The 16,532-nt window shown below is 33.8% G+C and overlaps 1 protein-coding gene across 2 annotated transcripts in view; it reads right to left on the bottom strand.

The window, feature by feature from the left end:
* LOC136035338 (F-box/LRR-repeat protein 5-like) overlaps window positions 1-15,653 on the bottom strand; it is a gene marked incomplete at its 5' end in the record, with an annotated part of 100,694 nt that extends 85,041 nt beyond the window's left edge. For both annotated transcript variants that reach the window (XR_010619393.1, XM_065717077.1), the window contains 3 exon segments: window positions 4,184-4,419; window positions 7,691-7,971; window positions 15,456-15,653. Coding sequence is in view for 1 of the 2 variants with exons in the window: in XM_065717077.1 (XP_065573149.1) it covers window positions 4,184-4,419; window positions 7,691-7,971; window positions 15,456-15,653 (715 nt within the window).
* Between the last annotated feature and the right edge of the window lie 879 nt (window positions 15,654-16,532).

The following is a 16,532-nucleotide window of genomic DNA, read 5'->3' as shown; positions in this document are numbered from 1 at the left end:
CAGATAAAGCATGTAAAGACTCGGGCATTGTCTATGCGTCTTAGATAAAATAGTCCTGTTTGCTTTTCTCTGGTACTACATTTTACTTACTCAGTGCTTAAACAATATTAAATTTTCATAAGCCGATATGTTTACACAATTAAAGCAACGTCACTTATGGCCATTATTCACAAAACCTACTTTTCAAATTATAAATTTATGATCACGGCGTAGACTTTTTATAGGTAATATGATCTGAACTTTTTATATCACTGTTCCTTTTATGTCGTTTTCCCATGGCTTTACATCTCCTAGGAATCTGTTCCCGGTGTCCAGAACATTATTGACTTTTCTGTGATAATTTCCTTTTTTGAACAAAACGGTGAATAAAATATTTTTCCGCGAGCTTAGTTTAATTCTGAGTTAGTTACTTAGTTATTTATTGTAATGACTATTGCTTATTTGAAGGAAAAATTCAACTTTTCCTTTTTTTAAATCAAATTTCCAAGCCGATTTATTCATAATAATAATGATAAAAGTAAATCTTTTGAGCCATATATAAAAAGCCGGTTGTCATAACATTACAACTAGTTACAAAACAAAAGATAAAAACACAATCAATAGGTTTGATTTATTAGACAAAGCCAATCAATTAGACTATACCCATAATAAACAGAAGAATAAATTCATCCTTTGGAAGAAATTATCAAATGTTACAATATAACTTGAAGAAATTGATGCTAAAGTAGATAAACGAAACGTCTATTGCATTTACTTATTCTTAAATAGAACAATCATTAAAATAAATTCACACATGAACATAATTTAACTCATGGTTGAATATACGTTTTATTATAAACTAGTAAATGCCAAAAAATGTAATATCACAGTTTGTTACGCAATAAAAATAGCATCTTTACATGCCTTTATCTGAGTCAGCATCATAATTTATTTGTCTGAAGAAAAAAAAGTAAACAAAAGGAATTTTCGGCACTACAGTTCAATCAAATAAAATTTGCCTATGGAATATTGTCGTCTTTTCCAATATGAGACAAATGCGCAATAAGTTTTTTTTCGTTTTTGTAAATAAGATAATATAAAATATCTCCGTTAGTTTACATTTTCCAATTGCAACGTCTGGGTTGAGGTTGTCGCAATATTCAACGGGTTCAAAGCCACTCAGCAGTGGGATGATTTTGAAAACCCATGGAAGGTCTTTAAAGAGAACGCTCTTGTAGTTGCAACTAGTATTGCTGGAAGGAGTCAATGTGAGAAAAAAATGGATGACCAATTAGTCCCTCGACATCACTAATCGCAGACAAGAAGCCCATTTTCGGAATGAAATGACATTATAAAGACAACTAAACAAAGAATGCAATTCCAAGCTCCACAGAGACCACAAGACTTTTATTAAAAACAAGGCACGGAAGCTTCAAGAGGCCACTAAGACAAAAGACATAGAAGCCAAATGCAAGATCCTGATTAAGCTATCCTGTTAATACACACTAACCTAATCTCAAGATTCTATGACGGATCTTCAAAACGCCAGGGGTGAGAATGTTTATGACCAATCACAGTGCATCCACTAGTGAGGAGACCACTTCAAGAAACTTATACACTCAGAACGACCCGAAAAAATTGGCTACCAGCTTGCTGCTGCTCCAGCCAATGCTATACTTGCCCCTGATGGGGCAGAATTTGCAGTCGAAGAACTGAAAGCTGTAGCTCGAAAGCTGAGGAAGAACGAAAAGCCAAGAATCTAATTGCCTACATTAGAAATCCTGAAGATTGATAGTCAATACTTTGGCTACAAACGATATTCAGCATCTTGTGCCCGTTAGATTGGAAGACATGCTTATTTACAGGTCTACATGAGAAAAGAAAACCCAGCAGAATAGAGTAACAAATGCGGTAAAGCTCTGCTCTCAATACTCAGGAAACTTTTGGCCATGCTGCTCCTCGAGCGAGAAACAAACTACCTATATATCATCAGTCACCCCAGTAAGATGTGGGACAGGTTCAAAAATACGAAAATCCATACAATTAGAAAGTCAGCAGAGAAAACTCTAGGATACAAAAGAAAGGCGGTCACTGCCTTCATTGGTTGACCTACCTTCAGCACTGCTGATAGACAGCCTCTGTTGCTGGTCCCTTAATCTGCTATCATGACCATGAAAATCGTCATTTTCTTCAAATGAATCCATAATAACACCAGAAATACTATCATTACAAACGGTTAGCCGTCCTCAAATTTAAAAAATTAAAGTTTACGTTTTGCAAGGCTGTACCACTGCACCCAAACTCTTCAATTATGTTGTCATAGACCATGTTTTCAACAAAACATGGGTGGCTCAGCGTTTTTTCCATGTAATGCTAATTTGAAGATTTAGCATTATTGTAATGGTCCTTATAAGCATAAGACTGTGCTGGAACACTGGCGTCTGCTGGAGAAAAGCTCGATTTAGAAGTAAATTTGTCTAAGACCAAAATAATGTCTATGGACATGGTATCTTTAAAATTGGACCCTTGAAATTCATATAAGTGTGTGGACCGACTGTTGAGACAATCAAGCAATTACCTACCTCGTTTTGACTTTCTGCTCAAATAGATATCTAGATGCAGAGATTTCACCAAGGGGGACAAAGGCAAATAACATCCTTCTGAGAACAATATTACACAGCGTCCAGATCAGCCACTTCACCAAGGAATGATTTTGCTCTACCTCAGTAGAGTTATACTAGCATTATATTGTAGTCGTTAGACACTTAAGCCCATGGCTCACACGCAGAAGACACAAGAAGATGCTGTCTACACAAAACCCCTCCGCAAAGTCAAACCCATTAGATGGTTCGACAGGGTAGGAAACTGGAGAAATTATCCGATGCTTTAAATTACCACCTTTGTATGGGCAGCTCAAGCCTCGCTCGCTGCATTGGTATCGTTTTCTACCTCGTCGTTCATTAAAATATCTGCCCGGCTCATCTCCAATTTTGATCCAACAGCAAACATCAAAATATCCTGGGTAAAATTCAACCTACATGACTATTAACATATTTTCTATAAAAAAAAAATATATACGTAGCCTACTAAGATATTCTCAACGACCTCATATAACTACCCTCCTAATGTCGGTAAAATTACATTGAGAAACCCGAGTTGAATTAAACTGCCTATGGGTAGAATTGATGAGCTTATGTTACCATCTTTCTTATAATCCACTGAACTTGAATACGAATGACTGCTGAACATTTTCAAACAAAAGGAGTAAATATTCCACCCACAAAGAATAGGCGCATGGAGATCGGCTATTATAGTCTTCTGTAGTATATTCATTATAGATTTTAGTTAGCCTTTTCTTTTTTAGCTTTAAAAAGCAGCAACACGTTTCTATTGCAGTAGTCCTTTCCTTACTTTTCAGCTCCTTTCGCGGGAAAAACTCACGGTCAAACCACCCTTCTTGTTCCACCAGAAGAACATGAAAAGCATATCATTTCCTAAGAAAATCCGAGTGCTATATTGACAATTCTCACCTCATAAAATCAAGGTCATAAAGGGACCATTATAATCATTGTATATGAGTATACAGGGGTTGGATGAACTTTGTTTTTGGTCCCTATCCGCTTCCCAGAAAAAGGTCGCTCCAGCCCTGATCTTGGACAACACACATGTAAATGTGCGACAGGAATTACGCAAAAACATTGTAAATACAGTTACAAAAGAAAAATATAACTTTTAGGGTAGGGGTTTCACAAAGAGGTTGGCTTATTTAGAAAGCAAAAGAAAGGAGGTATTTCTTTCACAATTTGTTCAAAAAACAACACGGAGAAACTTCGCATATTTGGCCACTATAAGACAATTCGACCCCTCTTCGTCCCTAACAGTTTTAGAACTATGTCCGTACAAGAATTGAAGAGATGTAATTTTTTTTTAATACGGAATGAAATTGAAACTAAAAACGAGTATAAATTTCCCAACGAACAGGTATATTTAAACACCCCTTTGACTTTCCAATTTAGCTTCTAAACTATAAGAATCACCTAAATGAGAATACCAGATCTTTCAAATGCGTATAAAGTTTCGTTCAAATGCATAATCCAAACCCTATTTAGTTAATTAAATAATTTACACATAAACTACTATAATTGCCAAAAATATTTACACTTCTTCTACAAGGAAAAAACTGAATATCAAACAAATAGATTACCATGAGCCCAGCTAGTGATATAAACTTGAGGCCACAATCTAGGTGTGTAAATAACATCATTCCATCTTCTACAGACTTTTGCACAGTTTCCACGATCTGGTGGTGAAAGATGAACGAAAATATTCATCAGTACTTCAGGTGGCAGTAGCTCAACAACTGAAGGAGTTGCATCAATCTCATCAGGGACTATTTCCTTACACTGGATTTCCCTCATTTCTCCGAGATCAGATATTGCCCTTATAAAAAAAGGAGATTAATAACAGACGAACTGTTTTAAACCCATGAAAGGATATGAAATAAAATATTTGAATAAACCAAGACATAATGCTAACGTTGTTTTTAACATTATGGTTTTAGCGTTGGTTTTAATTTTGACGAACCAAAGCAAAATAAAGCTGCCTTAGTAATTTCACAAGAAGAAATTACCTTAACTTCTGTAGAATTCTACACTTTCTGGCAATTTGGGCTTAACTCATTAAATTAAACAAATAGGCTGAAAAACCGAGGCACTACACGACAAGACTTCGTTGTAGGGTACTACCCTTAAGATGAATACTCCTTGTCCATAGATAGTAGTTTTCATTCTCCCATACAGAATAACCCTAATTTTACCATGGTTAGACAGAATATTCATACAAAAAATTGCCATCACAAGCCCCAAAAGGCCGAGTTAGAATTGCGGAATCAAAAATAAAAACATGACAAGCAAAAAATCACACAAAGACACGAAAACTAAATACTGGTAAAAGAACCCAAAATTAAAATATCAGAATTAGAAATCATTCGATAGTCAATAAATGAGCTGAGATTGGTCACAAAAAGTTAAAACCAATACAATTTAATTAAAAAATATATGTATAAAAATAAATAAAGCAGACGTTGAAATAAGGGGGGCAAGCGAACAAATATCAAACTGGGGCAGGACCAGTGCAAATTAATAGAAAAAAGTAGAACTAGCGGGATGTTTTATTTTTTTCTATAATAAAGGGGACAGTGTTTTCATAACTGGAGGTTCAGCATCTACCGGAAGACAAGGAGCGAACAGGCTGGGACATAGCCCGAAGAGGATTGAATCAGTGTGGGGAGTGTCTTTTCAGAAAAATGTTTTCCTTGCAAGGATTTGTCGTTGAATTTTTTCAAAATGTTGACATAGCGCAACTCTCCTGCACTCAAATGTTACCGACCTAGCTTTGTTTAGAATAAGAGATAACTAAACTTTACTTTCTTTTAGAATTATTCGCGGGGTTCTTTTTCATATAGATTCAATTTTATCTGACTCTTCCTTGTAGATGCCAGGTTGCCAAACTGGAAAAGCATATTTGAGATGAGGGTGGACAAAGAAAGCGGAAATCCTTAAATTTCTTTAAGGATTGGGAAGTATGAATGCCAAGTTTATTTAGAAGCTTCAGGAGAGACAGATGCATTAGCTTTATGGGTGATATTCTTAACATGATTATCCCACTTTAAATTAGAAGAAATTGTGACATCACGTAATTTAAAGGAGATCATAGAAATTTCAGGAGGAATAGAAAAATAGGGCAGGGATTTCAGATAACCAATTTTCATTATCAAGGATTTAGAGGTGTTTGCTTTCATGTCTAAAATCAATGCATCTTGTACAAAGTTATTGAGGATGCTCACAAGGTCACTCATTATATATCTATAGCAAGTTTCAACGACCGTAAGATCATCGACAAATTTCCATTTGTGTGAAAATTCCTTAGCCGCGCTTTTAATAGTGACTGAGAAAAAGAGGGGGCCAAGGAGAATAATTTACCCCCCCCCCAAAAAAAAAAATCATGAAAGTTACGATTCAATCCCTCAGCCGTCAGACAAAACAAGGTTTACTTACCGAATTATGCAGAAAATACGTTACCTTTAGTGAAACCTACTAATTATGTGCAATTTTTATTTGGCCTTGAGGCATAAAAAAGAAAACAACGTAAAATGTCTTGTGAACAACGAAGAAACAGCTGATTCTGACTGTAAAAATACTCTCGAGAAATCATTGGCGGATGCAGAGCATCACATGATTATTTTTAAATTAGTAATTGATTGGGTATTATAAGGTAAGATTACATTTTTACTAATGTTTACAATTACACTTGAATTTATACAATTAAAATATTCACAATTACTCATCCCATCTGCTCCCGATTATTTTATGAGTACTGTGTTGGTCTTTGGCTGTATTTTCTCGATGTTGGGCGATCATGTAATGGTACTCCCTCATACAAATACCTTTTTCACAGCGTAAAGACTTAGACTGATATTCCTTTCAATTAAATGCGATATCCTAACAAGTACAATGTGGGACTTTATGTGGCACCAGACAAATAGTACGCATGTTTCATTGGTTTTCAGTTGTATTTACTTCATGGGTTTTCAGTTGTATAATTTGGTTGTATGTGTCAACATTGCAATGTAAAGTGGCCAACGCGTCATTTAAAGGTATTTTTATGCTTACGCTCTATATTTGAGGTGTTATTTTATTCTCTGTTATTAACCAGTTTTTACACTAAACCACTTGGCAGATACAAGATATACAAGCTTTAAATATTAAATTTTCGTCACGGGCAGTAGCAATAAAAATACTTATAGTTTATAGTCCTATATCAGGCACATAGATGCTGAATTACAAAGTGAAAAAAAAACAACCATAATATTAAAACAAATATTAAACATAAAAATTTAATATTAAGTATCAACAACTTAAAAATATGAATATGTAAAATTAAAAAGAAATAATAAAAATAACAAATAAGAACCATAATAATAAATGCTAACTATAAAGAAGCTATCATCAATAACAAAGGCAATCCACAGGTCTGAAGCTATAACATTCTATATCATAGAAGTTATATCATAGCAGGTGCTACGTTAGGTACAAGATGGTAGGCACGTGAAAAACTGGCTTCAGATCATAGCACAATCTTCATGAGTGTAAGATGACTGACCATTTCTAATTAAGCAATGTGGCTTCTAGGATTTTTTTTTTGTATAGGAAAAAGAGTATTCATACTTAACATTCTAACCAGCTCGATAGTCTGGGGACTGTTTTCAGCCTCCTACACCGAAGTAGGCCCACAACCGTGATGCAAGCATCAGGGATCAAAATATAAGCTTAACATACAAATCTTTTTTGTATTAATGTAATACATAATACATATTAATGTAATGTAATACATAATAATTAATGTATCAATGTCATTTGTATAATGTCAAATCTATCTTTTCTAATTCACTTGTAGAGTAGTGATTTTTTTGTGACATGATCTTTATTACACCTATGTTCTATTTATGGATTCAACGAAAGTTTTTTGATTCTTAATTGCTTATTTTGCTTGTTTTTTAATATAATTATTATCATTTTCCCTTTTTTTGGGAAATTTCCGCCATATCTAGTTTTTAAGTCAATGTCTTAAAAAAATATATTTTGACATGGTAGTAAATTCTAATCTTACTTTACTAGCATTGATAAATTTTTCATGTGAAAAAAAAACTTACAAAAATAAGCTCTCAAGGTGAGAGAGACTAGAGCCAGTCGAAAATAGGTTTTCCTTCCATGTCAAGTGTTCCTGTATAACAGACTCCTTGAGCATCTTCAACTCATTGTAATCAAAATTTTGCATCAGCAAAGGTTGAAACACTTCTTCCTCTTCTTCCATATGAGGGATAAAGGTGGCAGTGAAATCTTGAAGCTCTGTCAGAAGCTTATTACAAAATAGATTGCGCGTTTCAGCTGAACGATTTGCATAAGAATAACCACGATGAACAAGTTCAAGCATCTGAAAAAAAAAGAAAAACATGAATAATGCAGTTTTAGTTTTAAACCAAAGGACGCATCTGATTCTTTCATTACCTTACTGCCGAGTGAAAACTTGTGACAGCGCTAAGATTCACCATTAAAAAATATTTAAAAAATAGACATGGTAGTTGAATGGTGCAACTCATTTATTTATATATATATATATATATATATATATATATATATATATATATATATATATATATATATATATATATATATATATATATATATATATATATATATATATATATATATATATATATATATATATATATATATATATATATATATATATATATATATAATATATATATATATATATATATATATATATATATATATATATATATATATATATATACAAAACAAAAACCGGTACCAGCACGGCACATGCCGTTACGTAATTTTGTTCCCTCGTTCGTCAAGATTTTTAATACTGCACTCAATCGTCAATATTGTTGACTACATATTTATTTGCTTTAGTTCATTGCTCTTTTTATTCGGTTTGTTTTGTTTTTTCTTTTTACAGATAGTTGGATATTTCAATGCCTTAGGTTTTAGTTTGACTCTGAGGCATTTCGAATCAACGTATAAATTTCTATTATGATGACTATGGCTGTGATTTTATATGCTTAGTCCATTATATTTTATTATGACAAGAACTGCTGCTGATCAGCATACCTTTTAAGGCATTTAATAATACAATCATTTATCTTAATATATACATATATATATACATATATATATATATATATATATATATATATATATATATATATATATATATATATATATATATATATATATATATATATATATATATATATATATATATATATATGATTTTAAAAATAGATGTAAAATCTTAAGCCAAAAATTGATATCAAGAGGTTTTTCTGCAAATAAATTAACTTGGCAATTTAAAAAATTTAGTTTTCATTATAACGAACTTTTAAATAAATATCAAAAGAATTATCTAGAAATACTTAAAGAAATTTTCAACTAATTTCGGAGGTTCGAGAATTGTTGTTGCAGCGCCATTTATTTTGAATTGTGTTTCTAATTGAGCGGATTTTTTTAAAAATTAGCCACATGGTAAAGATGAATTCCATAATTGTTTAGTTCATTCAGGTTTTTTGCAATGTGTTAATATTTGTGATTTGGTAAAATGTATTATATTTAGTTTACCTATTGTTGCTAAAAAGAGGGATATATTAACAGGATAAGCTTGTTTTGGTGTTACTTGGTTGTTTTACATTTGCTGTTTTTTTTTTTTGTTTTTTTTTTTCTTTCATAGGCATGTATTTTGGGGGTGATACCTGACACGGGAATGCCTTGGATATTCTGTGGTAGCCACAACACTGTGCTGGGTAGAGAATTTAAAGTGGCGAAACCCTATATAGGCCAGTGTATTCTCCTGATGAGCCCTTGTGTTGGGTTGTTGCCTCTGAATTATTTGTCTTTATTATTTTTTCTATTGTTTGGTAAATGACGACTTATACTTATTGACGACATGACTGCCTGTCCATGGATTATTCTTTATGGTTGATTGTGTATGGCTATGCTGTTTGACCTATGTGATTGTATGGATGAGTAGGGTTAAGGCCTCATTCAAGTGCTGGTCTATATTAATCACTAATTTAGGAAAACAGTCTTCCTTTTCTCCTTTTTTTTTTTTTTTTTTTTTTTTTTTTTTTTTTTTTTTTTTTTTTTTTTTTTTTTTTTTGTGTTTGTGCTTTTTCATTGGTGATTTCTCTTTTCATGATATATATATATATATATATATATATATATATATATATATATATATATATATATATATATATGTAAGCAGGATTGTTTTTTGTTTTCCTCAATAATTGACAGTTCCCCTATAATTTATTTTTTGAAGTACATTTTGATATATTGTTTGGTTTGGGTAGAATAACATCTACACATGGGAGTGCATAAAGTGGAGAGAATTTTACCTAGCCCCCTATGGCCAGTTCACCTATAGTCAATTTTTACAAGTACATTTTGACATAAATCTTGGTCTGGGTACAAACAACATGTACACATTGGAGTATATAAAGATGAGAGAATTTTAACTAGCCCTCTGGGAGTTTTTTTCACGAGTCGAATAAATGAGAATGAACCAAACCTTGCCCTCATACCCGGGAGTCCTATAGCTTACCCTTTAATTTTTGCCTCTAGAAGCTTTGTCTGTATACAATTCACACCCGAAAAGCCCCCTAAATATCCCAGCAGAGTTTGGTCCGTCTTTGTAACTGTGGCCATTGAGGAGGAAAGGATTAATATAAAAACTTTAATACAGGGTTTACTAACCAATATAGCAATAAACTTCTTTTTTTCACTTTCCAAAACATTTCCCCCGTATTTTATGCCGTATATACAACCCATCAAAGATGGTGGATACACTGACGATTCGAGGCCTGGACAGGGTGGTAGGGCGGCGGCAACCCCAGTTTCTGGGACTTCTGACATTAAATTCCTTTTATTTTATGGTTTTACACTCCTCTGGTATACCTTGCCCCCCTCTAGATTGTGAGGCTAAGACTGCGACTGGGCATATAGATCTTAATTTTTTTTTCTTTAGCAAAAAACACTGGACAGCTTTTCCGTGAACAAGCTGATTCTCTTTTGTCTTCCAAGGATGTTATGGTAGTGGAGGGTGGGAGGGGTTTTCTCACTGGAATCTCCATGACTTGGCCTTCCATTCCTTGTCGAGCCTCGTTTTGAATTCCTCAGGTGAGGTTGCAGAGATTGTCTCGGCTTAGGCGGTTCGATTCACCACTCGCTGGCTGAAAAAATCTAGTCGGACCTTGGTGTTAACGATGGGTTTAAACAGCTATTTGGAAAGTCCTCGTGTTTTGTCTTTGGTGGGGAGAGAAGATGAACGGCTTCTGGTCACCTTGCTGGAGGCACCTATGGGTGAGCATCACGTCATTACGCTTGTGCCAAAAAACGAGTGTTGGGAGGTTAGCAGATTGTAATCTACTGCAGTAGGGCTGACTGCGTAAACCGTCGATACATTTGGTGGCCCTTCTGTGGACACCTTTAATTGTATTTGTTATTCAGAAAGATGGACATGTTTGACGCTTAGTGTCCAAAAAGACGAAGGGCATTCATAGGAACATTTCAACGAATGTTGAAGGGAGTGTTGAAATAAATCAAAACACGTTACGTGCATACGGATTGCCAAAAGGGGGTACCTCAGGAATAACAGACTGTATTAATCTGGATCTTCCAGGAAATGATAAGGGTGGTGTTTGATAACGGTAGTATTTGCACATTACTACTACTAATACTGCAACTGCTACTGCTGCCACTATTACTACAACTACAGCTTCTGTAGCGAGTACTACCAAGGATGAGGGTATTGAAGTGAAAATTTAAGGAAATGGTGAGGAGGATAATGAACTAAATCAAAGCATACTATGCGAACACAGATTGTCAAAAAGGGGTATCAGCAATGTGTTTAGAGATTGTAAAAGGAGCGCATCAGCATTATCTTTGGAGCAACTTACCGCATCAAGCTTAAAGTTCGACTAGCCATAAGGCAACATGCGCATACTGATACTGCTATCAATACTGCTGCTGCGGCTGTTACTATGACTACTTACTACTAATTTGGGTCTGGCCGATATTATCCCGCCAATATGAGGGTCAGTGTCATCATCGAATAGCGGGAAAGAAATATCGATTATCGGCCGATAAACTTTTTTATGCGCCACTTGTCCAGAAGATGACACCAGATTCCCTCAAGTAATTCCGCTTTTTCAGTCATTGGGGGTGGAAAAACCAGCTAAGTCTAACAATGGAGGAGAGAGCAGCAGAGGTTAGTATATTTGTCGTCAGTACTTGTCAATACAGACCTAGTGCAGCAATGTTATAAATGTATGGTGACTTCAAGAACGTACATCTTCTACCCAAACAACTAAAAAGCATACAATAAACCATACCTTTCTATTTAATGAATGTTCACTTGCATGGGTAATTGACCCAAGATTCAATCGGTTAAAACCATGATATCCAGTCAGGAGCCCAGCTAAGGGGGAGAGGAAATGTTATAAGGTGGGGAGGGAGGGGCATTCCAAGGTGTCATTGCCGTGTATCAACAGCTTGGAAAATTTGCCTATTTACCTTGGAAATTTAGGTTGGAAATTTAGGTCGTGTGTCCGCATTTGTTGGTATACTGGACGATACTGTCGACACATTCTTTAAATCTCTCCTCCAAACTTAAAACTCTAGCTGCACCCCTGTATCCAGTTTGCCTAGCACGGATTCGTTGGTAAGAGACCAAATCATATGAATGTAAGTGAAGTTCTAACATTAATATGTGAATTATTAAAATTCGAAGTATTTATTGACATTTGGATTTGAATAATCATTTTCAATAAATATCTTACACTTCTTTCAATCAGATTTTCACGTATTCCTGTTTGTGTAACGAAACTGGCTTCTCTGATTAAGTTTTTTCTTATTTGTCACTACTGCCATTTCTGCCAAATATCTGCCATTTCTTTTGTGTGCTCAGAAGCTGCTGATCAGAAAAGGTAAAAAAAATCAAACAATTCTTGTAAATGGCCTAAATTTTGGAATCCTAAGTGAATTATTGAGCTGCTCTTTGGTGTGTAATAGACCATGGACAAACATGTAAGTATGAATATTTAGAGAACGTTTTTTCGGAGGGAAACTTATGGGCAAATTATATCAGTATCGTATCGGTGTGATACTAATACATCAGTATTGATATCGGACCCCAAAAATCCATATCGGTCAGGCCCTACTACTAATACAACACTACTACTACCACTACTTCTTCTACTGCTACCACTACTACTATGATACTAGAACTATTCAGACTAAGGGTATATAGGTAAATTTGCGAGAGTTTAAAGGGAAAATATGAACTAATTCAAAACACACTATGTGCATGCAGATTATCAAAAGGTTGTGTCTCAGAAATCGATTAGGGAATTAAGTTGAAACTTTCAGGGAATGCTTAAAGGGGAAGATCAATTCACCAAAAGGCAATGTGCAGACAATACTACTGATACTACTTCCATTACTACTAATACTACTACAACTACTCCAGCTGCTACTTCTATTTCAAATACTACTACTGCTAAAATGGAAAATTCATGATTTGTTGAGGGGAAGTTTGAGTAAATTAAAACATACTATTAATATACACGTAATAAAAAGGCATATTGGCAATATCATAGCAATGGCTAACTGTATTAAATTAAAACTTCTAAGCTTGATAAGGGGGATGTTCAACTGACCAAAAGCCAACAGGTTAATATTACTGCTTCTACTACAGCTATTGCTATAAATACTACTACTAGTCTCAATGCTATTACTACTAATCCCCCTACTACTGCTACTACTACTGTGACTACTACCACAACTATGGCAAAGTGTATGAAAGTGAAATTTCTAGGGAATATTATGGGGGTAAGTTGATCTGAATCATAACCCCCTGTCTGCGTGTAGGCTGTCAAAAGGGCGTATCAGCAATATCTTAGCAAAGACCTGATGTGTGAAGTTGAAACTTATAGGGTTTGTTGTGGCTAACCATGACTAACCATGTTTGACTAACCAAGAGGCAATATTTGCATCCTACTACTACAACTTCTACTACTGCTGCATCTACTACTACCACTACTACTTTGATACTAGTACTATTAAGATTTGAAGGGAAAATGTGAACTAAATCGAAAAACATTATGTGCATCCAGATTGTCAAAAGGGTCAGGAATGGGTTTGGGAATTAAGTTTAAACTTTAGGGGATACTTAAAGGGGAAGAACAACTGACCAAAAGGCAACATGTACACAATATTACTAATACTACTTCCACTGCTATTAATACTACTACAACTACTCCAGCTACTACTTCTATTGCAACTACTACTAAAATTTTGGGGAATGTAAAAACAATATTGGACTAAATCAAAACAAAGTGTGCATACAGGTTGTCAAGAGGAAACATCAGCAATGCCCCAAGAATGGTTTGTGGTATTAAGTTGAAATTTTACGCACGTGTTTAGGGGTGAGTTTAAAAAAAAGGTGCTATATGTATACTCTTACTAATGTTATTGATACTACCAAAACTATTGCTACTACTGAAGCTAAGGGTATTAAGGTGAAAATTTCATGCCTTCTTAAGACTTGAATATAATTTGCAATTTACTAAAATAAACCTTATTTCTAGCTGACTGTTCCTATTTCTCATAATGTAAAAAAAAAAATCCCTTTATAGCCAAGATTATTAAATAAAACACCAAATGAATGTGAATTGATAGTTTAATATATATATACTGATATCTATTCCTTAAAGTCTTAATAATTTTCGACTTATTGAAGTTAAAAAGGTGAAAACACTTAAAATCTATTTTGTTTTTAGTAAAGTGCTAATTATATTCTGATATACAATTTCGATTTCCAGTCAAACGAGCCCACTTTGATGTTTTTATGACCACCAATCTCTAGTGTACTATTACAAACAAAGTGCGTTTTTGTAATCTTTTTTTGTCTTTGCTTGTGAGTTGAGCATATGCTTTTTCTTTTTTATGCCTAAAGGCAAACAAGTCTTTCTTGTAATATAGATTTCATAGCCAATGTGAGGTTTGGTAAATATACCTTGTTTTGCCCCATGGCTGGGGGGATCAAGTTCAAAATTTAGGAAAAGCTATATTTTCTGCAAGGGAGTTATAATTTTGTGTTTTGGAGGAGAGTAGAAAATATTTTTCTCTGGTCCTCACAAAATAGTATATGCTACATTTTGTACACAAGTCATCCAACAGGTCTGTGATTATGCTAGTGTCCTTATCAATATTCTGTGCAAGTTGATACACAAAAGTTTGAACTTGATTCTTAGTTAACTATTACTAAGTTTGAATTTAGTAACAGTTAACTTGATCCTTTTCATTCTGTTAGGGCCTTATACCAAAGTCATTATTAATTCTGTTAGATCTGTAGGTTACATTATTATGGCTTCATTTAGATTGAAATCGTGTGCATTGTGCAATCCTCTGCAGGAGTTGTTTAGAGCTCTGACAAAAAACTATAAGCTTATAGTTGTTCAGTTGTGAATTTCTCTGTTTTCTTCACTTTTTTTCTTTTACAAAGTTTTCTGCCTTTTTTAATGTTATTTTATTGCCTGCTCATAATTTGGACATGCCTAAATTTTTCCTTCCAAGATGGTATCCTTTATGAAATTTACCCTTTTTTTCAGAGCATGAGAAAAAGTAGCTAGAATTAAGAATAACTACTTCCCAGAACTGTTCAGTTAAACCTAGTATAAGTGCTTCTCTTCCTCTCCCTATGCATATTGGCCAATATCAAACACAAAAAATATGCCAAGTATTTGGCATATGGCCAAATATCAATCCTCAATTTCATGGTAGCAATTTTTATCACACAATTTTTTATTTTTTTTTTACTTCAAAAATTACCTCCAATAAACGATTGTCCTTATGGCATCCACAAACAGAGTTATCCACAAGATTCTTTGATCTGAGCCTCTCTTGTAGCTTATCAAGAATGTAAAAATTTTCAATCTGCTCATGAGATTTGAATTCACAAAATGCAGCTTCCAACATGTGTAGAAGATACTCAACAGACAAAAAATTCTTGAAGTCAGTATTACAAACCTAAACACAGAAAAAAGGCAAAGGATTGAATTGAAAATATATATGAAAAAACTAAAAAAGACATATTAACACAAACTTTCATACACCTTAAAACTTGAACGTCCAGAAATACCAAGCAAAAAATCCTATCAATGTAACACAATGAGGTTATCAGAAAATTAGATGGAGGGGTCACACAAGTGCTGTTTATGGGTCTGAATTTCCCAGAAAAGGTTTACTGGGCTATTCTTGATTGAGAGTAATTTCTTTACCCCTTACCCTCTCTTGTACACAAGTGAGCATACTCCAAAAATTATTCAGAGTTCTTGTCCATTTCTTTTTGTCACATATAAAGTGGAGTTTGAAATCTATAGGGCTTGTCTGAGAGGGATTTTATGCTTATCTTGTTGTTTTTTTTTGCTAAATTTAGATTTTTGCCTTGCATTATTTTATAATAGTAAAAGACAAACTTATGATATTGATCCTAAGTAAGACTTTTTTACACAAATATTTCAAGCTATTTCAAGAAGGACTAAGTTAAATTCAAGCTTCATTTGGGGTTACCAAAAATCCAAGACTGAGTCATATATACAGATGTTTCCATTCCCCTCTTTCTACCTATCCATTTTTTTCCCTACAGTATAATTGTAAAAGAACATGACAGTTCAATAGCACTTGTTATTGGAAGGAAAAACTGACAAACATTATTTCCCTGAGACTGCACTGCAATCACATTTTAATGTTGTATATTAAAGCTTTTTTTTTAATATTTGAAAAGCATTTCCCTTTTGATTTTCCAATTTTCTATTTGCAAAAAAAAAAAAAAAAAAAAAAAAAAAAAAAAAAAAAAAAAAAAAAAAAAAAAAAAAAAAAAAAAAAAAAAAAAAAAAAAAAAAGATC

Source organism: Artemia franciscana, chromosome 14 (assembly GCF_032884065.1).
Source record: "Artemia franciscana chromosome 14, ASM3288406v1, whole genome shotgun sequence".
In the NCBI taxonomy this organism is placed as follows: domain Eukaryota; kingdom Metazoa; phylum Arthropoda; class Branchiopoda; order Anostraca; family Artemiidae; genus Artemia; species Artemia franciscana.
This window is presented reverse-complemented; position numbering and strand designations above follow the sequence as displayed.